Source organism: Corticium candelabrum, chromosome 17 (assembly GCF_963422355.1).
Source record: "Corticium candelabrum chromosome 17, ooCorCand1.1, whole genome shotgun sequence".
Classification (NCBI taxonomy): domain Eukaryota; kingdom Metazoa; phylum Porifera; class Homoscleromorpha; order Homosclerophorida; family Plakinidae; genus Corticium; species Corticium candelabrum.
In genome coordinates this window covers 3,281,917-3,308,239 of record NC_085101.1, presented here as the reverse complement: position 1 = coordinate 3,308,239, position 26,323 = coordinate 3,281,917, and the positions used below count along the sequence as shown (strand labels likewise).

Sequence of the window (26,323 nt, the reverse complement as noted above, 5' to 3'; positions counted from 1 at the left end):
ATATTAAATAATGCATAAAGATGCTCCAAGTTACACCACCTAAATTAAATTAATTTTTCGCTTGCAAACTGGAAACGTGTTGTGCAGATCAGAATATAACACACCTAGCTAAATGTAAAAATACGTTATTGTGTAAGCGTTTGGTGTCCTTAGGTGTATGGCTAGAGAGATATCAGTGACTATACATTGAGAAATAGTTTTATTATATGTAGCTAATTTGAAAAATAATTAATCATTTATCTATCAATTTTCATGAAATTAACGAAAATGTTTAGTCTTTTGTCTCAACTACAAAACAATCAATATTTTGTTTCTAAAATTTAATTACTTCTACTTTTAACGGTTTTTATCGTATCCACCAGTTACAGTAATGCGCGAGTGTTCTCTATTGACATCGTCAGCTGCAAGCATTGGTAATGACATCCATTACTCTAGATGAGCGTTCCAGAACACAACTAGTCGTGATACCGTTCCTGAATCTTTCTCACTTCCTGTAGCGACTAAAGTTTGTCACGGCTCCTCTAGCTGTCGTAGCTAAAGACAACGACGTTCATTCATAGTTTTCTAGAGACGAAAGTTCAACAGCTTTGCTTCTTACTCCTTCATTTCTGCGCCAGCTGCGTATACATATCGCAAATGCAGCTTTTGCAAATACAGCTAGAACAGCTACACTATGCGAGGCTTGCTAGCTAGGCAACCTTAGTCATTCTTTAGTAGTTGTGTTAACATGAAGACTTCGGCTACTGCCTTCGGTCTTCTGTTGTAGCCTTCTGCTGGAAATATTTTGTCTCCTACTACCGTTAATAATAAGGCAATCACAGCCAGCTGAATATGAGAAAATCTCTTACATACCAGTGTCTATTGGTCATCAGCTAATTAATGAGTAGGTCTTAGACGCTGAATTGCCATGTAACTTTATGTACAAAAAAGAATAGATCTTGCCATCAGATATAAATATTCAGTCAAAGGCAGCACTACTATCGGGAAATTAGCAGTTTTAAACAGTTTCTGACTAACGCTGTCGGTTATGTACATTTCGTTTCGAGTTCTGTGGCCAGTCAAGATTTTTCCGTCAAACACAGCCATTACTGTTTCGCTAGGATGAGGAAAGTCACGTCTATAGGGCCATTCAAAAATACAGCCAATATCATGTAAACTATATGTAAGGAAGGTGTACTCAGATGACGAGATGCGACAATGTCCGTAGTTTTATCTTGGGTTTGATCAGAAAAGACAATTGTGTCCTTTCCAGACTCCCGGTGTCCATTTGCAGCAACTCGGAATTGTTTAGAGGCCCCATATACTCTAGAGGCTCTTCATCAAGAGAACTGCAATGATTTAGATCTTCTCTAGTTATATCATTTGTGCTAGCACTTGGAAAACAAATGTTCAAATTTTTGTATAGCTAAAGTGTACATAGATCGAGGTTTTAGAATGCAACAAGTATAATAGCAATGCTAAATGAGTTACGATGACGTTGTTACAACTTTGTCTAACTCAAACTGACTGAGTTCAATTGTCAGTACATCTATTTGCTTCAGTGCAGCAATTGAGAACAGCACAACCTTGATACACTGAAAAAACCGATAGATTTGAGGTAGCATGTAACCAACGACCAAACAGAGAAGACCACCAGCAGTATACGCATGTATGACATTTAGAATCATGTCACCATTTTCAGTTATCTCGAGTTCAAACCAGAGCAAAGACGCAACAACAACAATATGGAAAATGTCCCACCAACTGCAAGAAAGTAGTTCTTCTCCTAAAGCTGGTGATAAATTTAGGTATATCCAGACTCCAGAGACAAGTGCCACGACAAGAACGATAACCCAAATCGTAATTCCTACACAGTACGTACGAACAACTTAATTAATTGAGTATCTAAACCAGTTGGTCTGCAGCTGCTCTCTTACTGAACGCATAATCGAACTTGCGCTGAGGTAGGAGTGACAGATGTTTAATAATTGCCCATGCCATCAGAACTGCAATAGAAAGTTCAAAAAAAATGTTGAAGAATGTAGGCCAGCCTTGATTCACGCTCCTGTTTCCAATAGTAAAGTGATAGGCACTAGAAAAGGCAGTGGCGACGCAAAAGAACATGGTTGGATAGAAACTAATCTCTTTGTGCTGTTCAGTCCGGCAAAACTGCAATCCCAGCCCAACACATGATACAACAGCTAGTGTAAACCCTTGGAATGTTGCTCCCAGAGACAGAGAAGCCAGATTGTCGCTGCTCATCGTCCTCTGTAGCAAGTGTTGTTGCAATTTAAAATTGCTGAGTGAGACGTAGTAGAAACGTCACGTGATCTCGATTGCATCATCAGACTTTGCAGATCTGATGATGTCATTGACAACTATTGCTTTGTGCTTATTGGTTTGAGCGTACTGCATGCGCACATACAAACCAACACACAAACTCCTACTTAGATTACATACTAGGACATGATTTCATTATTTCTATTTCGATATCAATGGCAACGTACGCATACGTCAGATTTACTTAGAGTACAGTTAGTATATGTGCAGTACAGAACTTAATTGTTCTTACTCGACACTGATCCAGGTATAAATCGCAATTTCTATCGCTGCCATGCGTGCGGTGTCGATGTGAACCCTACACGGTCTTCTAGTGTCAACATACCCAATATCCCAGACAACTCAACTATTCAAATTGACACAACAAAAGTAGTAAGATTGCTGTGTAAACCATAAACAACCGCAAAAAATAGCACATGAAATATTACCCAAAAACTAAGGTGGCAACAAACCACCAACTAATTAATTGCAATAATTAGCTTTACAGTCAGTATTTAGATCAATGCCTTGCAAATTTCATTACAGAAAAATAAAAATTATTTTGGTAGCAAGTCAATCTTTTTAGAGATGGCCTTTGTAAGCACATTAATGTAGTACATTGCGTACATTAACAGAAAAAATACTCTGAGCGCACACAGTTTTCCATCAAAATCCGACACGACCATTTCAATAGTCATTATCATCACAGCCGAGACGATATATAGTACGTCCATACAGATGCAATGCACTTTAACAGAAACATTCAAGCTGTCTAGAACATCCCACAACACCAAGACCATGACTGCTGTCATTTGCATTGTAATAGGCCAACCCCAAGAGAGCAACCCTGCAGCCTTGGCGCCAACCACACACAAACTCAAGACAATAGCAAGAAATCGTTGACCTACAAGATAAAAAAGACACAATACACTAGTCTCAGCCAATAGTAAACTACTATGCAGGCTTGTACTTAAAATTTCCTACAGATGGATTACTTTGTGAATAAGAGAAAACACATAGCTAGGAAAAGATTGGCGTGTATCATGCAAACGACAAGAAGACATCTTGGTGTCTAGTACCTGCCGTACAAATATACTGCATAAGCGTTCGTATCCCAGTATCTGGTACCGTAGAAATGTACTGTAGAAATATAGATATTTCAGTATCTGGTACCGTACAAATGTACTGTATAAGTATAAGTATCTTAGTATCTGGTACCGTACAAATATACAGTGTAAGTTAAATATCTTATTATCTGGTACTGTGCAAATGTACGTATAAGTATAAGTATCTCAGTATCTGGTACCGTACAAATGTACGTATAAGTATAAGTATCACAGCATCTGGTACCGTAAAAATATACTGTATATCTATCTCAGTATCTGGTACCGTGCAGAATAAGTATCTCAGTATCTGGTACAGTGCAAATGTCCTGTATAAGTATAAGTATACCAAAATCTGGTACCGTAAAAATATACTGTATATCTATCTCAGTATCTGGTACCGTGCTGTATAAGTATTTCAGTATCTGGTAGCGTACCGTATAAGTATCTTAGTATCTGGTACTATAAACATGTACTGTATAAGTATAAGCATCTTAGTATCTGCTACCGTACAAACGTACTGTGTAAGTATAAGTATCTCACTATCTCGTACGGTACAAATGTACTGTATAGGTATCGCAGTATCTGCTACCATACTGTATAAGTTTAGTTAAGTATCTCGGTATCTGGTACCGTACAAATGTACGTATAAGTATAAGTATCACAGCATCTGGTACCGTCAAATATACTGTATAGGTATCTTAGTATCTGGTACCGTGCAGAATAAGTATCTCAGTATCTGGTACCGTACCGTATAAGTATCTCAGTATCTGGTACAATACAAATGTACAGTATAAGTATAGGTATCTCAGTATCTGTTACCGTACAAATTTACTGTATAAGTATAAGTATCTTAGTATCTGGTACCGTACAAACGTACTGTGTAAGTATAAGTATCTCGCTATCTGGTACAGTACAAATGTACTGTATAGGTATCAGAGTTTCTGGTTTAGTACTGCAAAAGTTTAGTTAAGTATCTCAGTAACTGGTACCGTACAAATGTACTGTATAAGTTAAGTATCTCATTATCTGGTACCGTGCAGAATAAGTATCTCGGTATCTAGTACCGTGCAAATGTACTGTATAAGTATAAGTATCACATTGTCTGGTACCGTACAAATGTACTGTTTAGGTATCTCAGTATCTGATACCGTGCTGTATAAGTATTTCAGTATCTAGTACCGTACCGAATAAGTATCTCAGTATCTGGTACAATACAAATGTACTGTATAAGTATAAGTATCTCAGTATCTGTTACCGTACAAATGTACTGTATAAGTATAAGTATCTTAGTATCTGGTACAGTACAAACGTACTGTGTAGGTATCCCCAGTATAAGTTTAGTTAAGATTCTCAGTATCTGGTACCGTGCAGAATAAGTATCTCAGTATTTGGTACAGTGCAAATGTACTGTATAATTAAAGTATCATAGTATCTGGTACAGTACAAATGTACTGTTTATGTATCTCAGTATCTGGTACCGTGCTGTATGAGTATCTCAGTATCTAGTACCGTACTAATTTACTGTACAAGTGTAAGGACCTCAGTCTCTGGTACTGCACAAATCTACTGTATAAGTATAATTATTTTCAATATCTAGTACCATACAAATGTACTGTGTAAGTAACTGTTGACTTAAAAATGTACTTACACAGTCAATTGTATGTATCATTAATTAATTGCTACATGTTTGTGACTGTATACGCAAAAACCTCAACTTTGAACATGCCTCTATACATAACGGTGTCTAAGAATACAGGAGATCTTTAGTATGGTACGGTTGTAGCAGCAGTTCAATTTTTTTCTCCAAAACAGTGTCACTGTGTGGCCATCTCTATCCAAGTTGTATTACTCGATCTATTCACAACTGAAGGCAACTTTCCTCCTCCTCCTCCAACGAGCACTCTTTCCTGGGGTTTGCATTTTATACTACAACACCAGGTTGTCCCTTTTTAAAACCCTATGTGCCATCTTAGAACGATCTTATACATTAATTGACATAAATTCTTATATTGCATGTTTATATTTAAATTTAATTAATCAAATTTAATCAACTTTACTATTGTCTTAAAAATGACATATACATGTATAAAATATTAATGTTAACTTAATGGTTCATTTTCGGTCTCGCAACTATGACTATGACGACCACAGCTGACGCTTCACTGCCAGATCTGTTCCACTATGCAGATATTAATTGCTCGCAGCATGCAGACAACGTGCAATTAAAATAATAGATACGTTATAGCCATCATGAATACAATTTCTGACTGTTCAAGATAGGTAAACAAATCTAACCATATTTGGCACATCATAAAGCCAATATAGAAATTTTGTTGGGCACGTGCCCCACCAGATCTCTCCATAGGTCTCTACGCCACTGGTTCTAAAAGAAGGCATTGCAGACCTCATAATTCGTACACCTATCTATAGACAAGTAACCAAGTACAGCAACTGCAGGAGGCTTTGTAACCTATACCAACAACCCTAGCCTGAGCCTGCTGCTAATTTATATTAATTAACATCAAACAGTTTTTCTCTTACCGTATAACCTGCATTTCCTGAGAGCATGGCATGGTAGTGACCATCTTACAGTCATTGCCCATGTTAGTATGACTCCCAAGCAAGCATTGTGTGCGGAAGCAAACTTCGCTGGCCACTCTTGATTGTAGTCTTCATGGTTGAAAGTGAAATGATAAAGATTGTTACATACAGCTGCAGTGGAAACCAAAAAGATAGGACAGAGTGCCAAGTAACGCCTTCGCGAATCAGAACAAGAATAGAGGTGATAGAGACCCAAGACCGGCGGTATGACCGCTGATAAGATCCAAAATACCACTCTGTCCATTCTTAGTTTACACTCTTACCGTAGCTAACTCAATAGCTTTTGTTCTAGGACTTCCGTTAGTAATAATAGAAGGCGTGGAAAGGATAATTTTTTGATGCGTTATCCCGTATGTGCGGTTCCCGGCTGTTTATTCTCTGCTTGATAATTTGTCGCTCAGCTAGCAGGAGTGCATGGCGGACACTGATGGCCCTTCTTACATTCAGGCAGCTTCTTCGTCACGTATAAAGTTATTGCAAATTTATACAGCCAAACAGTACTCTAGGTACGGTAGTGTAGCCAGATGGACGACAAATACGGTATCAAAATAGCAACTCATTTCAAAACAATTAAAATCCTAGACAAGTACAAAATCACGCCTACTCGCTTAGTTGCGAGCGTATAACTACACTTTTTGTAGCAGCCACGGCACTGTAGCTCGATCACCGGCTGAAGTAAAGTCTAGACTGAAATCAAGATCTTGTAAGTGTGTACACGTGGCTAAGCGCCTGTTATTAGTTTGTAAATTCATATCTTTGCTGGCCTATTTCGTAGAGTGTTGAGGTATGTATACATATAACCTAAGGATGGCGGGAAGCTAAAATCTTATTGTAGCTAAACGTTTGTATGCAAAATCGCCAAAACAGTGATTCCTGCGAATATATTTAATTAATAGCAATTGCTAGCAGCACATACACAGAGCTTTGTACGTAAAAATTATTTATAACACTATTAAATTTTTGAGGTAAAGTGGCATCGTATTTACACCTACAATTGTCTAGACCTCTTCGGTCTACGTTACTGTGAATGTTTACGTACAGACGACATCACACTCTATGCGGCCTCGTTGTCCGATCTGCAGTCTTAATGATGACCACCACAACGACTGCAAATACAAAGAGAAGCGAAATAAAGATCCCAGCAAGGCTGCAACCGCGAGCAGCAGCAGACGAATGCATGGCTCCACTGCGATCACCGCTCTCCCATCGAGTGGACACCTGTCAATACACGCAAAGTATTTTTACAGGAGAGCGGCATTTGTGTTTCCGGCTCTAATAGTTTGTCTAGACACAAGGCGTTGCCACCTCAGAAATTTGATATCCAGTCTAACCTTTCTAGAATGAATCAAGGCACAAAGTCCAAAGGGCCAACAGCAGAACATGATGGTCACAAGTGATAAGGCCAGGTAGTTTGATGGTTGTGGTTGTCTCTAAAAACAGATAATGCGCAGTTGATGTCATGTAGATTGTATGCATACGCAGGAGAGGCAATGACATGACGTATACTTCATCAACTTGAATGTACTGTGGATCTGCTTGAAGATCGTATCGCACTGCTGGTTGAGATGAGTAACGAAAGTCGATTCATGCCAGTATCGCATTTCTTCCTGTTCGTGCGATTCACGATGTTCTGCTACTCGGAAGTTGAAGTCGCTCATCATCTACAGTAACAAATTGAAGTATAAGGAATGTATAGTCTCAAATCAAGATTTTTGGGTTTGCACAGCAAACGGTCGAACCTTTTCACGAATAGCTTTGGGGATGCCTGGCTCCCACTTACAAAATATATATCCTTGCATTAGTTAGTGATAGGTACCGCGCGCAGTTACCCCTGTAGGCATGTAGCATCTTGTTACGGTTGCACACCAGATTTGGCGTATGACACTTAGTTACTGCTGGGACTTAGCTTAATTACTTACCTAGAGGTTTCGCGACATAGGAGACACATGCACGTACGAGTCTTCTAAACAACTATAACAACCCAGTCTCACACACGTACGTGTATCTATAGAAAATAGAGTGTAGCTAAAATGTATCTTTTTTAGATTGCAGTATTTGTTTTGATATGTATTACCAGATGTTTAGTTACTAAGTAGACGTTCAAAAACTTGTTGCTCTGTTAACTCGGAGACACTGCAACGTGTATATATATATATATATATATATATATATATATATATATATATATATATATATATATATACCTATATATATATATATATATATATGTATTTATTTATACTCTACATCCAAAATACAAGCTACTGTACTGTCCGCGTACAAGACAAAAAGAAGAAACTAAAAAGAGCACTATATAGCAGAGAAGAGTTATAGAATGGTAAAGCAGATAAACAAAGAGGCCTGAAGAGCGCTGAAATAGGGTTGAAGTGCGGCATGCTCCAGAATCCAGTCTGAGTTCATCTGCTATAAACGGCATGAGGATGAAGAAGTCTAGACCAGAGAACAAACAGCAAGTGAATGAAGAAGAGGAAGAAGGCCTGAAGAGCGCGGGAAGAAGGGTAATTGTGCGACAAACTTCAGGATCTTGCCCAACTGCACCACTTGCCACAAAGACAGAAAGAAGTCTCCACATCAAAAGAACAGAAGAAAGGTTGAGCATGAACAATGCAGAAGATGAAAAATTGAAGAGCGCTGAAGAAGGGGTGAAAGTGCGGCAACATCCAATATTCCATACGACTGCAATGATCAGAGGTAAAAAGAAAAGAATCCAAGAAAGAGAAATCGAAAAGAGCAAACCAGATGAGCAAAGAATCCTGAAGAGCGCTGGGTACGTGTTGAAGATGCGGCAAGCTTCAGGAACGAGACCAACTGTCCCGCTTGATGACATATGAGGCAGCAAATGAGGCAGCAAGAAATAAGTAGAGACGTAACAAACAGTCAAAGCCGTTGAAACAATACAAATGTAAACCAGAACATGCAGAGCGCTGGAAGTAGGGTGATGATGCGGCAAACTCCATGTTTCCGTTGACCTGTATACTCCAACAGACAAACAAAATACGGACAATACGACTACGACGAATTGACAGTTGCCCACCCAACAATAAAGCCAATAAAAAAAGCGTTCATTCCTCAAATGGGGTCCCATTACCAGAATAAGGACTGACGCAGACAGCCAGAGTGGCAAAAGCCACAATGGCACAGTCTGAAAAGATGACGACCTCTTCTTCTCTTGTTCCTTCAGCAATTGACGGCTACAACAATTCTGGCGGCAATGCCAGCTCGACATCCGGGATATGTCGATATATATATATATATATATATATATATATATATATATATATATATATATATATATATATATATCTGTGTGTGTATATGTCATTAACAACTGCATTTCTTAATGTGTATTAAAAGATCGACAGGACGGAGTAAAGAACGAATTTTTAGATTACAAACATATTGAATTTTTGACAAAATGCAGACAATTTCATTTCCATCTCTAACACATGCTGTATTTCTACTCTTGTAATCAGTTCACTAGAAACGCACCAAATAATGCTCGCTCGTTAGAAAAACGGTAGTAACTGTTGTATTCGAATGTTAATGACAGTTCGTCTCCCTTGTTCAGATGAATGATGCGTCCTAAGTAATGAGTGTGAAGACCATTGGCATCATTAGTAACCCGATAAGCAAAGGCACGATCGACCCCATTCACTCTCATGCGAAAGCCAGCATTGAGGTAACTTGAGCTAGAATGGCGATAGTACATTTGTCCGTAAACGTAGTAAAGTCCATCGTTGGGAACAGTGATAGAACCGTTTCTGTACTGCATGCCACCACGAAGAAGAGAAGACCAGACGGAACAACTGCTCTCAAACCATTGAGTTACAATTCCTAGACAACATAATCTTTGCAAAAAATTTCTATCACCAATATCAATATTACAATCACATAATGCACACGAGAGCTGTAGACCTTGCTGCTCAAGCTGCCAACAACGTACAAGTGAGCAGCAGGCGTAACGTTGCGAGCCTTCAAAACAATATTATAATACAATAATTAATTAATACAACAACAGCACACGAACTAGACTTAATTAAAGAAAATTTATCTTACCAGAATTTCTTATTTCAAGTCTTTCACCTACAAATGTAAAAAGTAGTGAAAATTATTTCTATAAGTTTCAGCTTGCTTACTTGTAACTAAGAGAGGGAGAGAGAGAGCTATTCAATATATTCAAGTTTACGTGAATATGTCACGTGACATTTAAGCATGCTGATTGGTCAATATGAGGTCGTCTAGAGGTCTCCTGACTGTGATAGAGACTTGCGGTTTGATAGAGAAGACGTAGGCAAGAGCAACTATTTCAACATTACGAACAACTCACTCAATTATTCCATTAACTTACATCAACTCAAAACATTTAGGACTCCCCATGTTCAAGGCGTATTAAATCTACCACTTGTCAAGGTGGTCTGCAAATAACTAACCTTGAGGACCAAGAGGTGTGCACAGCCATACGTTTGGACTCCTGCATAGAAGTCGCAGTTATTCTCCATTGTCAATGATAGATTCAAAATTGCCATCAGATAAAATTCACCAATCACACTACATCTATCGTCACGTGACATATTTTAAATCAACTAGAACATGGTTAGTAACGGGATCTATAAATATGTTATTGAACCTTAGCCACTCGGGTTTATCAATAGCCCTAACAGTTTGCTTGGTCAATTATCTCGTTGGTAATTAATTAAGCTCTCAGACTTTGAGTCACCAGCTGATAGATCCCTACGACCATGCTCTAACTAATTATTGCACTATATACAATAGTCACAATCTAATTTTAATCACCATACAATGCTTGTATAACACACGTTTCTTACTTCTTGTCTCATCTTCTTGACCGGTTCAAAATAATTTTTCAAAGTATCGGGATCAATCTGAAAAAGCACAATTACCATTATCATTCATTCAAGCGTGTGTGCCAACGTGTCGAATATTTTCTACTGCTGGTCCGGGTATTCCTTGCTTCCCTTGCTCTCCTTTGTGTCCTGGTTCTCCTCTAATACCCTAAGTCATTGCAGACAAAATTAATAATCCAAGTATTTCGATCTACAAAGTTTAGGTAAAGGCTTGCCTTTTCTCCTTTCAATCCTGTCACTCTTGTTTGCCCCTGTGCCCAGCTGGGCACTAATATAAATAAATAAGCTAATTAAGGACGCTTCTAATGCAACTCAACTGTTGTTTTCACCCGTGTTCGTCAGCTCTAGCCACTTCTTGTCCACCCAAACTGCCTTTGTTTCCCTATTAACATTATTCAACTCAGTTACTACAGTTGTGTGTGTGTGTGTGTGTGTGTGTGTGTGTGTGTGTGTGTGTGTGTGTGTGTGTGTGTGTGTGTGTGTGTGTGTGTGTGTGTGTGTGTGTGTGTGTGTGTGTGTGTGTGTGTGTGTGTGTGTGTGTGTGTGTGTGTGTGTGTGTGTGTGTGTGTGTGTGTGTGTGTGTGTTGTACATACTACCAAAACATTACCTTATGCCCTTTCATTCCTTTTACTCCTGGTAAACCTGGTGGACCAACAGGACCCTAGCAGTTCACAAAATTTATCAGACTACTTTCAAACTACATAGTCCCATCAACTACAAAAAATATCTTTTAATAATAAATAGTGCTAATATATAAATCCAACACAGAACCATACACGTTACCAACATTTTCACTTTGCACTTTATAGCAATAAAGAAAACTGTAAATGTTAAAAGTTAAGTGCAACTATACGAGTACTCAACACACTCTTTGTTTGTTTCTTTCTTACTGCTTTTGTAGTTACACTTCAAAACATTGAAAAATAGAAAAGTAATGGTACAACAATTCCTTGTCTACTATTATTAAGTAGATTACTGCATGTCAGTTTTTAATCAGCAAAAAATGCAGCAACAATCAATATCTAGCGTTCTAAATTTTGTATACCCTATCCCATTTGCGTTAATTTACAACAAACTGGCTGATTGTATGTGTTCCAAACCTTGTCTTGTTATAGCAATGGTATTATAATTATGATATAAATAACAAATTTTACTTAGTATTTTATTAAGTTAATTAAATTATGACGTTCAAATTTGAAACCACACTTTAGAATGCAATATATGGCAACTTGTTTATCAACTGCAGTAGCACAACCTGCAGTGACTTCTTAAATTACACAACCGTTATGAATACAATTGAATTCTCTAATTAGTTTTCTTAACATGATAGTGTGAGTCTCATCAGAGAACACAAAGAGTACATTATAGAATACATATTACCTGCCTTCCTGGGTTTCCTTATGGACCTTGAGCTCCAGTCTTACCATTACCCGTCGGACCCATTACCCCAGGTGGGCCGTAGCAATAAAATATTCGTTGGAATCAAATCGTTGTGATTAAATTGCGACATCTTACAACGAAACCACGCACTCCAGGAGGACCTCTCACGCCAGAATCACCCTAAATAGTCAAACTTAATAACTTAATAATTTTTACCTTTAATTAATGTGTAAATGCATGTTGCTATATATGATAAGTATTTCGAAACTAATCAGTTGATTCATACTTTAACTCCATTGTTATCAGAAGAACCAGTTTCAACTTTCTCTCCTTTGTATCCCTAGACAACGTGTTAGATGCTCTATTCTAACGACATGATATATCTTAGCAAATACTTACTCTCAATCCAGAAGATCCCGGATAGCCAGTCTCCCACTTGCAAATTATCCATATTCTCGTCTCACGCTATGCAAATAGAACAAATGGTATTTCCACTCACCTTGTCGCCTTTCTCTCCAGCGCACACTTCGTTGCTTGCATCTCTATTTGTACTAGCAGTGACTTTGCTATCCAAAAGGATAACGACAATGAACGTTTCAACAGCTCTCATGCCTTGCTTGCTCGACGTGCACGAGCTGGAGAATGAGAAGGAATCGACGGAGCATCTCTCTACATATCACGTCGGTGCTGCCACTCCTACTCTTCTCATAACAAAGACATTTCTAGGAAATGTGTAGCGTAGACGTAGAGCAGCTGAGGAATAGATTCCTTTTATGGTGAGACCATCACAAGACCTGCAACAATAAATGTAACATAGATTTGTGGCAATACACTTCGCGAAGCAAAATTTGATAAGTCATGCAAACTCTAGATTTTCAAGACAACGTTGATGCTATACGTACCACAGTTACATGGCATGTATGCCCATCTAGTATATGCGCTCTGGTATAGACGTGACTGCGAGATATTAACTTAATTAACTTGTAGAGAACTTGCAAAGCAAATAATTCCTCTCGGTGTTCTTTACCTAGATAACTACTAGCCTCACCCCAGACGCAGTGTGGATTGCAGCCCCGGATGCAATGCCATCACCACTACCCGGAGCTGCAATCCACACTGCGTCTTGGGCGAGGCTAGATAACTATAGTATTACGAGTTAGCTATCGGGAGTAATTAGACGCGAATGCACGAGATCCGCCCATGCACCCCACGCAGATATCACACAGAGTTTTCAATAATGGAAACGCTGCGCACCACAAGCAGATATCACACCGAGTCTCTAATAATGGGAACGTTGCGCTAAAATTGCGGTATAGAGACAGCATGTGCTTGAGAGTCTTCGAGTACACCAATTGGCCAAGTATCAAGAATAAAAACGTCGCCTGATGCATGCATGAGCTTCTGGAACACAAGTTGACATCAAGCATGTTAGTATGTAGTGCAAATTTCCATTTTGTATCATGGAGACGTGTTGTACTTGTACATGTTCTATCTATGCATGCGAAGACACGAAATTAATCTGTTGTCACCATGAAGATACCGGTATATGCAGCAAGACATAAAACCCTTTTATGTTAATAGAGTACTGGTATGTATAGTTGTTAGCATATCACAGCAATGCAGCCAGTGAGAATAGAAGGGTTTTGAAACAGTGTGGGAATGAATAGATGAAAGCTAGAAAACCAGTAACCAATTGTAAAAGTCCAAAGGGCAAGACCCTAGACAATTATTCTAAGTGCTAGTCTCTACAAAATGGATTCTCTGGCTTCAATTGACAAGGAGGTAAAAACAAAAAAATTGAGCTAACGACAATATGAAAAATTTCAGACCAACTCCAATAAACATCCGAAAATTGAAGTAAGGCATAAATGACGTATGTAATCAAAAAAAAGATAAACCTTATTTCTACCTAGCACTGAATCTGACATAGCCACCTACTTCTAGAATTTATTTCAAGGAGTCACAATATTCTTCAAAACGACTCTTGCCAGCATATTGATAGAGTGCAGCACGTACCCTGAGAGAAGAATAAATAGGGACGCATAGAGTATTCCGTACAAATCCGCCACCCACGTTTCAAAAGCCCAAAACCGCAAGAACCCCACAATAGACACAATTAAAGCTCATTACTATGAATTCAACGTTGATGGCATCCCATGGAACCAATAAGATGGCTGCCAACCACTGCAATGTAGTAATCCAACTCTAAGAGAACAGCAATGCAACCCTCACAACAACTATGCAGGAACCTGGAAATATGACAAGAACACACTGACCTATTTGACAAACTAAATTTAGAAAATATCAAATGGTCGTGAAAACGTTATGACTTACCAAATAACTTACACTTGCTGCCTGCAAGACATGGAAGTGCACATCCTTGCAGAATCGCCCACACTTGTGCAACCAGCAAGTGTGCCGGTACAGCGAATGCTCTAGTAAAAGTCGTAGGTCATTCTTTGTCAACGCATATGTCGTTAGCCGTAAAATGACTGCTGTGGAAAACAGAAGGATGTGACAAAGTGATAGAAGACGCAGTCGTGGAGTAAGAAGATTAAGTTAGTTCGATTAAAGGCATGGCTGCTGTGGAGAACCCAGGTACAAATGTTTCCATCCCCGAGTAGTCGTCCAAGATTATCACTGTAGATTGTCGTAACAGCAGCACTAGCTCCATCATTACAGTTCGGATACCTGGATATCTGGGATACCACGGATTTCTTTATCCAAGTTTATTTGGTTTCTACAATGCACAGTACAATACTGTTTCTAGCAAACGTGCTGCGTACTCCTGACAAGTTTCTTCTTTTTCTTTAATTTACGAAAGTCTGCTATGCTCTAACTCCCTAGCTATCTACAGATAGCTAAGGGTTGCACCTGGAAATGAATACACTGACTGATGAGATAGAGGTCACGCCATGTGTTGTCATAATGAAGATGTGCAGCTCCATATTACCATATTAAATATGTAAGTTCGCGCCTGCATGATATCGGCTCTAGTACAGCTGGAAAAACCTGTTAATCAGATTAAATCCCAACTAGCTAAACAAACCACGTGTGGTAAAATACTGTTATTGTGTGTAAACAATTGGTGCCCCTAAGTATAGAGGCTAGCTAAATATCAATTACTGCATTAAGAAACAGCTTTAATAAATTAATTGAAGTTAGAAAAAAATTTGTTGGTATAATATTTAAAATTCAATGACTTCTACTGTTCTTGTTTTATGACGATTTTTATCGTAGCCGCCAGTTACAATAATGCGCGAATGATCTCCATCGACGTCGACTGCCATCCCGTGATCGAATCGGCCCTGTGAAAGCTTTGGTAATGGCATCCATAACTTTTTATGATAGTCCCAGAACTCGACTCGTCGTGATACCGTTCCTGAATCATCTATACCTCCTGTAGCGACTAGAGTGTCATGAATAGTCGTCACAGCTCCTGCAGCTGTCGTAGTTGAGGGCAACGACGTCCATTCATAGTTATCTAAAGACATAAGTTCAAGAGATTTGCTTCTTACTCTTTCATTTCCGCCTCCAGCTGCGTAGCAAATGCAGCCGTGGTATATGAAGCTAGAACAGCTACACCTTGCGGTAGGCATACTAGGCAACTGTAGCCATTCTCTAGTAGTTGTGTTAAACATGTAGACATTGGCTACCTTCTCAAATCTTCTGTTGTAGCCTCCTGCGAGAAATATTCTGTCTCCTACTACCGTAAAGGCAATTGCAGCCAGTTCAATAATATTAGGAGGTCTCTCACATACTAGTGTCCATTTGTCATCAGTTAATGAGTAGGTATGGACGCTGAGTTGCCATGTAACATCATCTACAAAAACAGAAAAGATCTTGCCATCAGATATAAATATTCCATCAAAGGCAGCACCACTATAAGGAAATATAGCAGTTTGAAGCAGTTCCCCACTAGCGCAGTCTGTTATGTACATTTCGTTTCGAGCTCTGTGGCCAGTCAAGATTTTCCCGTCAATCACAGCCATCACTGTTTCACCAGGATGAGGAAAGTCATGTCTATAGTGCCATTCTGGAATACAGCCAACATTAAGTAAACTAGAACCTCCGTTAGTGATCGAGAGGTATCGCTCTGATATTTCTCTCAGTCTGTTAAATCTGCTTGTGTCTTGCAGTGATTGCACTACACGACTTTCCTCATCTTGTAAGGACGATGTACTCAGACGACTAGATGCGACAATGTCCATACGCGTTGTTTCATCAGACAGTCGTGTCTCTTCCAGAATCTCGCTTTCTATTTGCAACCGTTGGAAACCGTTTAGAGGCTCCGTAGACTCTAAAGTTTCTTCATCAAGACAAGTGCAATGAACTAGGTCTTCTCTAGTTATAGCATTTGTGCCAGCACTTTGAAAACAAATGTTCATAATTTCTTGGGCAGTAGGTCTTTCACTTGCTGAACGTAGACATTCGCTTACAACAGACAAAAGAGATTGTTCACGACGAAAACACATACTTTCTTCAGCCGCTGAGAAAAACGAATGGTTAGGTTCACCTGTTACAGTTTCCAGTACCAATACTCCGTAACTATATACATCAGCAGATGTTGACAAACTTGAGCAATTTTCTACTACCTCTGGAGCAAGGTAGTGTTGTGCAGACAGAAAGCAAGAAGGTCGACCTTTCTCTACTAGCAATCTTGCCATGCAGATGTGAGTTATTTTTACCTGACAAACATCACGTGACATCCAAACACTGTCTGCAGTTAGCAATCCATGTATAACGGGCGGTGTACTCTCGTGAAGAAATTTTAAGCCATTCAGCACACCGTAAAGGACATCTACACGATTACAGCGTGTCATAGGGCTTTCACTTCCGAGGCGATCCTTCAAAGTCACAAACAAGATTTCACTAACTATTGTTAGACGTAGCTCGCCGCCCAAACCTACTCCATACACCTGGGCTACGTTAGGATGTCGAATAGTAATCATCTCTTCCATTACTTGTAAAAATAGTGCCAGAAATTCTTCGTGATTTTCCACGAGGTCAAATACGTCTAGAACGTCGACTGACGCTCCTTTCCAAGATCCGCGATAACGCTTACCTCCAAAAGAACATTCATCTAAACTGCTGGCAGTAGAAACATGGTCACTGATCACAAAGCTACAAGGATATACACTGCTCATCTTCGCAGTCCCTAGAGCACGTGATGACAGCGTATCACTTACTGCACTCCGCGCGACCTCTAGCGCTAATGACAACGTAGTGTATGTATTATAAAATTAGAAACAAAATGCAGCATAGCCTAGCAGAAAGGAAGCAATGTAATAGAAACCCTGCTTTAGCAAACAAGACCTCTTCTCGAAGAAAGGGTAAACAACTTATTAGTGCCCATCTAAAATCTGGCTTTAGTGCCACAGATCAGCATCTTTCCACTGGATGATTAAAATGCCATCCCCAGTTTTACATTTTTGTAGTATAAAAGATCAAAATCTACACATCTTCCAGAGATGGATAGCTAGCACAGCGTTGCCTTTCCAAGTTAGCGTTTCTCGCACTTCAGAATTGCAAAGTAAGACGTCACGTGATCTCAGTTGCATTACCAATTTTTGTAAATGTAATTAGATTGTTACCTACTTTTGTGTTGTACTTTTTAAATCTCTAGCCGTAAACACACTTCTTGCATGCGTCAGGAAAGCCAGTATACCTGTCGGTTTCCTAGACTAGATTTCAGTATTGGGTAACGTGTAGATACACATATATGAAGCACATATACTTATTATTTAACTCAAGTGCGTACAAGTGCAAAACACACTTGCTAAACAGTTTTATAAATTTTTTGCTTATATTAATATAAATGGAAATTTCTATTGCTCACGCTCTTATAGTGTACATGTATCTCACACTTATTATATTTGTTACCTCAGATATTGTAGACAACTCAACTGTTTAACAAATTGACATCTAAAGATTGCTATGTATATGTAGACTATAGAAAAAACTATCTAAACGACAATAATACTAGATGACAATAAATAGGCAACACAACACTGTAAATGGATTCTGTATTTTTCTATTTACAATACGTTATTGTTTTTCAAGATTCCATCACAAAAATGCAATTTTTTAACTTGGCAAATGCCTAATCGTTTCTAAGACATCATCGATAAGCATCACAATGTGGCCAAATGATGACAATGACAGAAAAAATACTCTGAGCACGTACATACCGTATACATAAAAATCTGACACGAACATTTCAAGGGTCATGCATATCAGACCCAAAACGGTATATAGTACACCTTTACAGATGCATTCCTTGCTGTTCATAACATCACCTAATACCACGACCACGGTTGCTGCCATCTGTAATGTAATGAGCCAATTCCAAGGAAGATACCCTGCAGCCTTGGCGCCAGCTACAGTTGAAGCTGAGACAATGGCAAGAAAACATTGACCTAGCAAAAGCAATCTTGGCTACTAGTACTGTAGTTAACATCAATTGTTTTTCCCTTACAGAAATATCTCTCGATGTCGCGAATACGCCGCCATAGTAGTTCCCATCTCACCACTATTGCCCATAATAGTACAACCAGAATACAAGCATTTTGTGCTGACCTGAAAATCACTGGCCATTGCTGATCTACGCCGTCATTGTTCAAAGTGAGACGACAAAGATAGGTACAAACTACTGCAGTGGACAGCAATAGCATAGGACAAAATTCTAGCGAACGTCTTCGCGGAGATACCAAACAGAGGTGGTGAACGCACGTGATAGGCGTACTCAAGATGATGAGTGAAGGGAATACAATTTTCAATCCGTCATAAACACCCATATATGACATAAATAGTGCCTCCATTTCGTTAGACGGCGATGACGTAGAGCATAATGGTCAAACGTGAGCTCCGCCCAGAAGCTTTACGTATCCCGTATATAACGTTGCATATTTATGCATCTTCAGATCGCTGCTCGTTAAAGTAGACCATATAACTATGGATCAAAAAGCGCCTAACTTAGGGGCGTCTTAATTAGAGCCATATATATATATATATATATATATATATATATATATATATATATATATATATATATATATAGCTAACATATAGACCACTCCCTTCTGTTGTGCGACCCGGATTAGAAGCCTCGCTATCTACGGCAATGATGATAATGATGATGATAATGATGATAATGATGATGATGATGATGATAATGATGATGATGATAATGATGATGATGATGATGATTTGATGAATCATGGAGGAATGTTGCACTTGTGGATACCATGTAAAAACCAGAAATTTGTTGTTACTATAACTAGAGGTAACCTGACTACCCAAAATTGCTACACCAAAAATCAAACCCATGTTTCAAGACAGCAAATTAATTAATTAAAACAACAGCTAATACGCTTTTTAATTTAACCAGTTAGTCTTGCTATAGTATAACATGATGCTAGGGCAATTTTCCAAATTTCTTAGAACGACGACTTGCTAAAAAATTCATGTATCTCAATGCGGACACAGAAAACATACAGTTCTTTAGACAGTGCTGAAATGGATGGATTTCAGGAAAGGCGTAACCAAAAAGCCAAACAGTAAGACCAATGACAACTTGGATGTATAGCACAACATCTCTACATGTATTCTCTGTCCCCACTAGACAATTGTGATTCAAATTAAGATTGAAACAGAGAAAAATTGAGCTAACAACAATTTGAAAGATTTCAGACCAACTCCAAGAAACATCCGATTTCGAAATTTCAAGTGAGTTGTAAATGAAGTGTGTAGTCACAGAAATGATAGCCCAAACAGTTATCTCTATAAACACGTAATAAATACCATGTAATGACTCTATTTAGCTAGTAGACTATAGAGATAACTTACTGCAAACCACTTCCTTCACGCTTAGAGAAGGGAAACGTACTATCATAGCCCACACAAGAAGAATTGTAAGAGAAGCATCACTAGTAGAACTGAAGTGTGTAGACCATTTTTGAATGACTGCTTCTACGGCAGAGTCGCGTGCTTTCTGGAGTGAAAGCTCGCTAAAGTGATAACAACAACAAGAAAAGGCATGGGCGCAAAAGCATACAGTCGCACAAAGGGGGGCTCTCCGCCGCCGCCGAGATACTAAAAAATAATGGTATGACCCTCCTCCAATTGCTATGCTAACCGACGTTAGGCCTTGAAAAATAGTTGCAATGTCTGAAGCGACGAGAGAGGTCATTGCAACAAGGTAGAGTCCCGGATCATATCACGGAACTAAACATCTACTAGTCACCTGTTTGGCTAGTGTTCGTTGTTCTTTTGTTCTCTTTCTGTTTTGTATCGCTAGCCTTGGTGCTTAGTTACTACATACTTGAGAATTGTGGATGACTGCTACACGATTGTTGCAGGAGAACGGTCAGTGTAGTTTCGTCTAGACTCGCTCAGACGCTGACTTTCGTGCTGGATCTACGTACTGGTTGCGGTCGCGCAAGTGGTCTTGTTTGATAGCTACACGTCTCTTCTTTTGTAGTTTATATTATAGTCTTTCTACTGTACCGTTCCTTTTCGCAGAGTAGACGGCAAGATGTCATACTCACGTGACCTAATCTCGGACACCCAGACTGAGCTATTTCAATGTGCTGCGAGTACGAAATCGTCGTGATTCCTGTGAGCGAAATCTGTCTGAGGCTGCATGCTGAATGGTTTAGCAGAGTGCTATAAACTACCTTGCTACTGTACCTGGTCAATGATATAACGCCATTTCGGTTTTTGCTTTATCTCAGTCTGTTTGCAGAGCTGCAGGTAAATATATTTAATAAATTAATGAGTGCTGTACTTCTAAAATTTTATTTGACTATGAAGTGCTGAAAATAAAAGGGAAACTTCAATATTTAGGCTAATTAACATTTATGTTGCTAATTAGTTAATTACAGTTTGAACAACAGAAGGGCTCTTCTATATCAGTAGCACATTTTCCATGCCAGGCATGGTGGCACTTGCTGCAAATAACCCAATCATCTGCTGTTGGTTGGTTGCAGATGCTCACTTCACAAGGAGAAAGTGCTTGGTCAAGCCTACCACTTGTAGTCAATGAAACACTGAAAGATTGCATGACTCATATCAGGGGCTTTCTACAGCACCTATCTCGCTTCTTTCTTGTTTGACGAGATTTTCTAGTATCTGGCAACTGCATGGTACTTACAGCAAAATCACACTATTTACAATAGTAGTTCTAGAAGAACATTAGTCAAAATCTGTACTAGAAACCGTCTTTTTCATTTCTGTGTCCTTCAGTGTCTGTGGCTTTGTTCTTCTTCTTGTGTGAACTGTTTGAATTTGTTCCTTTGTCGGGTTTCTAGTTTCTTTCTTCTGCTCCGTTGACTTTGCCTTTACATCTGCCTTTGCTTGTCTCTCTTCCTTTCGTTGTTGCTTTTTCTTTGCTTCTGATTCTTTTCTTTTGATTTTTTTGTTATCTTTGCCAAGTTTTCCTCACTGGTCAACACTTTACTTTCTGGTGTATTTGCAACCTTGTGAACAACCTCTGGAATGTATGGAAGGTGGCAAGTGGGTTGCCTAGAATCACACCTGCCAATGAGACAGCTTTTCACAGGTGTTGTAACTTGCGATAACACTATTTGGGGCTGTGCAAGAATAGCCGTTTCTGGGTCGTTCTCACAGAGCCATGAGTTGTAACGTTTATCATGCGTTGGGTCATGTCCGTTTTCAAACCGAGTCTCAAACAATGGTAAATCAGACTCTGTATATGGTAATGACATTTCCGACTTGGATAGCCTGGAGTGGATGGTAACTGTAAGTGACTTTTGCTGTTTCATCTTGAGACGAGGCAGCTAGGGTGTGCTGATCAGCTAGCGGTTAGCTGAAGGGTTAAAAACGACACAAATGCAACAGTGTTGTACTCTTCTTAGAAGCCTTTCACAATATCTTGCTTATCGGGTAATTTTATGCCATTTCTATCAAATGGCTGGATGCCAGTTCTTTTGAACTTGCTGTGATATTGCCTACTAGAAACATACCATTGACACACTTCATTCCAGGACGCATTTAGTGCACTAAAGCATACATGATCCAAAGGCTAGGTCAAACGAGTAGCAGCTGGCGGCAGACAAAGATGGTGACATTGTCTTCTGCTGCTCGCTTTATAACAGCAGGGTTGCAATGAGAGGAGTGCCCATCTAACAAAAGAACAATAGGGCGAACAGCAGGTACAAACGTTAGGAAGACTTCCTGGTACCAGCCTTCGAAACGGCTGCTGTCTATCCTGATTCATTCAAACCATACCTTGTGCCAGGTATTTCTGCCATAGTTAGGATGAGCCCCTTTCTATCAAAAATAACTATGTGAGGAAGGGTGTAGCCAGTAGCACTTACACATGCGATAACAATAATTTGGGTTTTGTTCCCTCAGGTATCACTGTATGCATGCTTTGACCTCATTTGGTGACTACCGTTCCAGGTTTGTGGTAAAGTTGAAATCTAGACTCATCACAATTAAGATCTGGCCAGGTTTGTTTAGCTATGATCTTGTTTAATACCAATGTCTCTTCAAGCTTGTGATAGTACTTTTGTAGTAGTTTCTGAATTGATGCAGCCATTCGTACTTGTGATAAGCTTTCTCCCTTACGACTGTTGATGTCAGGGTGCCTTTTCTTAGTAAAGCGTTTCCACCAACCAGTGGACAGTTGGGCAGTTAATTAAAACCATAGCTTGAACATGACTCGACCTACAGTTGAATTAAATATTTGTATGCTTGGATCCGAAATATGATATATGTATATATATCATATTTCTAATGTATGAATATAATGTACTTATAATCATATATATATATATATATATATATATATATATATATATATATATATATATATATATATGATTATAACCATTTATGGTCTAATAGAGTACCGGTATGTGTAGTTGTTAGCAAATTTATGTATTGCAATAAAGCCACTAAGAATAGAAAGGTTTTGAAGCAGTGTGGGAATGGATAGATGATAGGAAACCCGTAACCAAAAGCCCAAAAGGCAAGACCATAAACAATTAGGATGTGCTCGTCTTTAAAAGATGGATTCCATGGCTTCAATTGACAAAGAAAGTCAAACCAAAAAATTGAGCTAACGACAATATGAAAGATTTCAAACCAACTCCAAGAAACATCCGAAAATGAAAGTAAGACATAAATGACGTACGTAATCACAGAAAAGATAAACGAAATAATCAAACTTAAACACGTATAGAGAACGTAATGTAGATACAGTATTATAAACTGGTGTCTGGAAATAACGTACCCATAACCATTTTGGCCCCTCTAGAGAAAAACACCGCACTACCATAGCCCATATCAGAAAAATTGTACTAGAAGAGTCACTAGTAGAGATGAAGTGTTGAAGCCATTTCTGATCAACAAATTTACTGTCAGTCATAGAATCACAAATTAAAAATTTATTTTCTACATCATTTCTGCACAACACTGAATCTGATATAGCCGCCTAATTCAGAATTTATTTCAAGGAGTTAGAATATTCTTCAAAAAGACTCCTGCCAGCATAATTATATAGTACAGTACGTACCCTGAGAAAAGAATAAACCAGAACGCATAGAGTATTTCGTACAAATTCAACACCCACGTTTCAAAAGCTCAAAACAGCAAGGACCCCACAATAGGCACAAAGCTCATTACATTGCATTCAACGTTGATGAAAACATTCACGCTGTCTATAACATCCCATAGCACCAATATGATGGCTGCCAATCACTACAATGTAGGAATCCATCTTCAAGAGAGCAGCTCTGCAACTATGCAGAAACAGGAAATATGACAAGAACACACTGGCCTACTTGACTAAATTTCGAAAAATATTTGATATTTGTGCAAACGCTTTGACTTACCAAATAATTTACAATCGCTGCCTGCAGTGCATAATATGGAAATGTACATCTTAGCAGAATCGCCGACACTTGTGCAACCAGGAAGCAGGTATATCGAATGCTGTAGTAAAAGTGGGCCATTCTTTGTCTACGTATACGTTGTTTGCCGTAAAATGATAAAGGCTGCAGCAGGCAGCTGCTGTGGAAAACAGAAGAATGTGACGGAGTGCTAGAAGGCGCAGTCATGAAGAAAGTAGATTAATCCGATTAAAGACATTGCCTCTGTGGAGAACCCACGTATAAATGTTTTCATCCCTGAGTAGTCGTCCAAGATTATCGCCACATGTATAGATTGTCGTAAAAGCAGCTACATTCCAGCAGCTCCATTTACCGTTTGAATACGCAAATATACGGGATGCCACGGATTTCTCTATACAAGTCTATTTGGTTTCTACAATGTATAGTACAATACTGCTTCCAGCAAACGTGCTAGGTATCTCCTGACTAGATTGTTTATTTTTTAATTTACGAATGTCTACTCTACTCTAGCTCCCTAGCTATCTAGTTAAGGTAAGGTTGCACCTAGAAATGAGTGCCAGGTGTTCTCATAAAACATGAAGAGGTGCAGCTCCATATTACCATATTTAATATGTAATTTCGCGCCTGCATGATATCGGCTTTCAATACAACTGGAAGACATGCTGATCATATTAGAGCACAACTGGCTAAACGTACCACGTGTAGTCAGAAATACATTATTGTGTTTAGACCATTCGCGCTCCTAGGTATAGAGGCTAAGGAAATATCAATGAGTGCATTGAGAAACGGCTTTAATTAATTAATTAATTAAAGTTAAGAAAAAGTTCAGCCTTAAGTTTAAAACAACAACTAGTTTGTTCCTATAATAATATTTAAAATTCAATGACTTTTACTGTACTTGTCATATGACAATTTTTATCGTAGCCACCAGTTACAATAATGCGCGAATAATCTCCATCGACGTCGACTGCCATCCAGTGATTGAATCGCCTCTGTGAAAGCTTTGGTAATGGCATCCATAAGTTTTGATGATAGTCCCAGAACTCGACTCGTCGTGATACCGTTCCTGAATCATCCACACCTCCTGTAGCGACTAGAGTACCATGAATAGTCGTCACGTCTCCTGCAGCTGTCGTAGTTGAGGGCAACGACGTCCATTCATAGTTATCTAGAGACATAAGTTCAACAGCTTTGCTTTGTACCTGTCCACGTTCTGTTCCAGCTGCGTAGCAAATGCAGCCGTTGTATATGCAGCTAGAACAGCCAGACCTTGCCTGAGGCATGCTAAGCAACCGTAGCCATTCTCTAGTAGTTGTGTTAAACATGAAGACATTGGCTACCCTCTCTCTTCTTCTGTTATAGCCTCCTGCGAGAAATACTCTGTCTCCTACTACCGCTAGCGCAATTGCAGCCAGTTCAATATTAGGAGGTCTCTCACATGCTAGTGTCCATTTGTCATCTGTTAATGAGTAGGTATGGACGCTGAGCTGCCATGTAACTTCATCTACAAAAACAGAAAATATCTTGCCATCAGATATAAATATTTCATCAAAGGCAGCACTGCTATTGTGAAATATGGCAGTGTGAAGCAGTTCCCCACTATTGCTGTCTGTTATGTACATTTCGTTTCGACCTCTGTTGCCAGTCAAGATTTTCCCGTCGATCGCAGCCATCACTGTTTCACCAGGATGAGGAAAGTTACGTCTAAAGTGCCATTCTGGAATACAGATAATGTCAAGTAAACTAGAACCTCCGATCGAAATCGAGAGGTATCTCTCAGATATTTCTCTCAGTCTCCTAAATCTGTCTGTATCTTGCAGTGATTGCACTACATGACTTTCCTCATCTTGTAAGGAAGTTGTACTCAAACGACTAGATGCGACAATGTCCGTACACGTTGTTTCATCAGACAATTGTGTCTCTTCCAAACTCTCGCTTTCTACTTGCAACAGCTCGGAACCGTTTAGTGGCCTAGTAGACTCTAAAGTCTCTTCATCAAGAGAAGTGCAATGATTTGTGCCAGCACTCGCAAAACAAATGTTCATAATTTCTTGGGCAGTAGGTCTTTCACTTGTTGAACATTGACATTCGCTTACAACAGACAAAAGAGATTGTTCACGACAAAAACCCATACCATCTTCAGACGCTGAGAAAAACGTATGGTCAAGTTCA

At 39.1% G+C, this 26,323-nt stretch overlaps 5 protein-coding genes and 2 long non-coding RNA genes across 8 annotated transcripts; all 7 read right to left on the bottom strand.

Moving 5' to 3' along the window:
• Window positions 1-1,350: 1,350 nt before the first annotated feature.
• LOC134193276 (uncharacterized) lies at window positions 1,351-6,317 on the bottom strand. 2 transcript variants are annotated; one of them, XM_062662098.1, is made up of 3 exons: window positions 5,946-6,317; window positions 1,917-1,985; window positions 1,351-1,846 (listed from the first exon to the last, which is right to left on the bottom strand). In XM_062662098.1, the coding sequence occupies exons 1-3, from the start codon at window positions 6,247-6,249 to the stop codon at window positions 1,467-1,469; spliced, it is 753 nt and encodes a 250-aa protein (XP_062518082.1). In that variant the 5' UTR covers window positions 6,250-6,317; the 3' UTR covers window positions 1,351-1,466. The 2 variants fall into 2 exon arrangements, with proteins under 2 accessions (XP_062518082.1, XP_062518084.1); XM_062662100.1 differs by lacking the exons at window positions 1,351-1,846; window positions 1,917-1,985 and adding an exon at window positions 2,658-3,202.
• Window positions 6,318-6,885: 568 nt separating this feature from the next.
• LOC134192840 (proline rich transmembrane protein 1B-like) lies at window positions 6,886-7,663 on the bottom strand. Its single transcript, XM_062661599.1, has 4 exons — window positions 7,630-7,663; window positions 7,512-7,561; window positions 7,337-7,435; window positions 6,886-7,223 (listed from the first exon to the last, which is right to left on the bottom strand). Exons 1-4 carry the CDS (start codon window positions 7,661-7,663, stop codon window positions 7,053-7,055), a joined length of 354 nt encoding a protein of 117 aa, XP_062517583.1. The 3' UTR covers window positions 6,886-7,052.
• A 1,734-nt stretch (window positions 7,664-9,397) lies between these two features.
• Window positions 9,398-10,402, bottom strand: LOC134193377 (uncharacterized). Its single transcript, XR_009972060.1, has 3 exons — window positions 10,083-10,402; window positions 9,918-9,998; window positions 9,398-9,860 (listed from the first exon to the last, which is right to left on the bottom strand). It is a non-coding gene; the product is annotated as an uncharacterized LOC134193377 (long non-coding RNA).
• A 1,078-nt stretch (window positions 10,403-11,480) lies between these two features.
• Window positions 11,481-12,983, bottom strand: LOC134193418 (uncharacterized). Its single transcript, XR_009972077.1, has 4 exons — window positions 12,672-12,983; window positions 12,559-12,612; window positions 12,273-12,452; window positions 11,481-11,553 (listed from the first exon to the last, which is right to left on the bottom strand). It is a non-coding gene; the product is annotated as an uncharacterized LOC134193418 (long non-coding RNA).
• A 2,285-nt stretch (window positions 12,984-15,268) lies between these two features.
• Window positions 15,269-17,430, bottom strand: LOC134193185 (serine/threonine-protein kinase PrkC-like). Its single transcript, XM_062661990.1, has 2 exons — window positions 16,153-17,430; window positions 15,269-16,095 (listed from the first exon to the last, which is right to left on the bottom strand). The coding sequence occupies exons 1-2, from the start codon at window positions 17,417-17,419 to the stop codon at window positions 15,461-15,463; spliced, it is 1,902 nt and encodes a 633-aa protein (XP_062517974.1). The 5' UTR covers window positions 17,420-17,430; the 3' UTR covers window positions 15,269-15,460.
• Window positions 17,431-18,281: 851 nt separating this feature from the next.
• On the bottom strand, window positions 18,282-19,107 carry LOC134193391 (uncharacterized). Its single transcript, XM_062662223.1, has 2 exons — window positions 18,751-19,107; window positions 18,282-18,691 (listed from the first exon to the last, which is right to left on the bottom strand). Exons 1-2 carry the CDS (start codon window positions 19,091-19,093, stop codon window positions 18,360-18,362), a joined length of 675 nt encoding a protein of 224 aa, XP_062518207.1. The 5' UTR covers window positions 19,094-19,107; the 3' UTR covers window positions 18,282-18,359.
• A 5,778-nt stretch (window positions 19,108-24,885) lies between these two features.
• LOC134193378 (kelch-like protein 8) lies at window positions 24,886-26,274 on the bottom strand. The gene has a single exon (XM_062662212.1). It carries the CDS (start codon window positions 26,194-26,196, stop codon window positions 25,024-25,026), a length of 1,173 nt encoding a protein of 390 aa, XP_062518196.1. The 5' UTR covers window positions 26,197-26,274; the 3' UTR covers window positions 24,886-25,023.
• Between the last annotated feature and the right edge of the window lie 49 nt (window positions 26,275-26,323).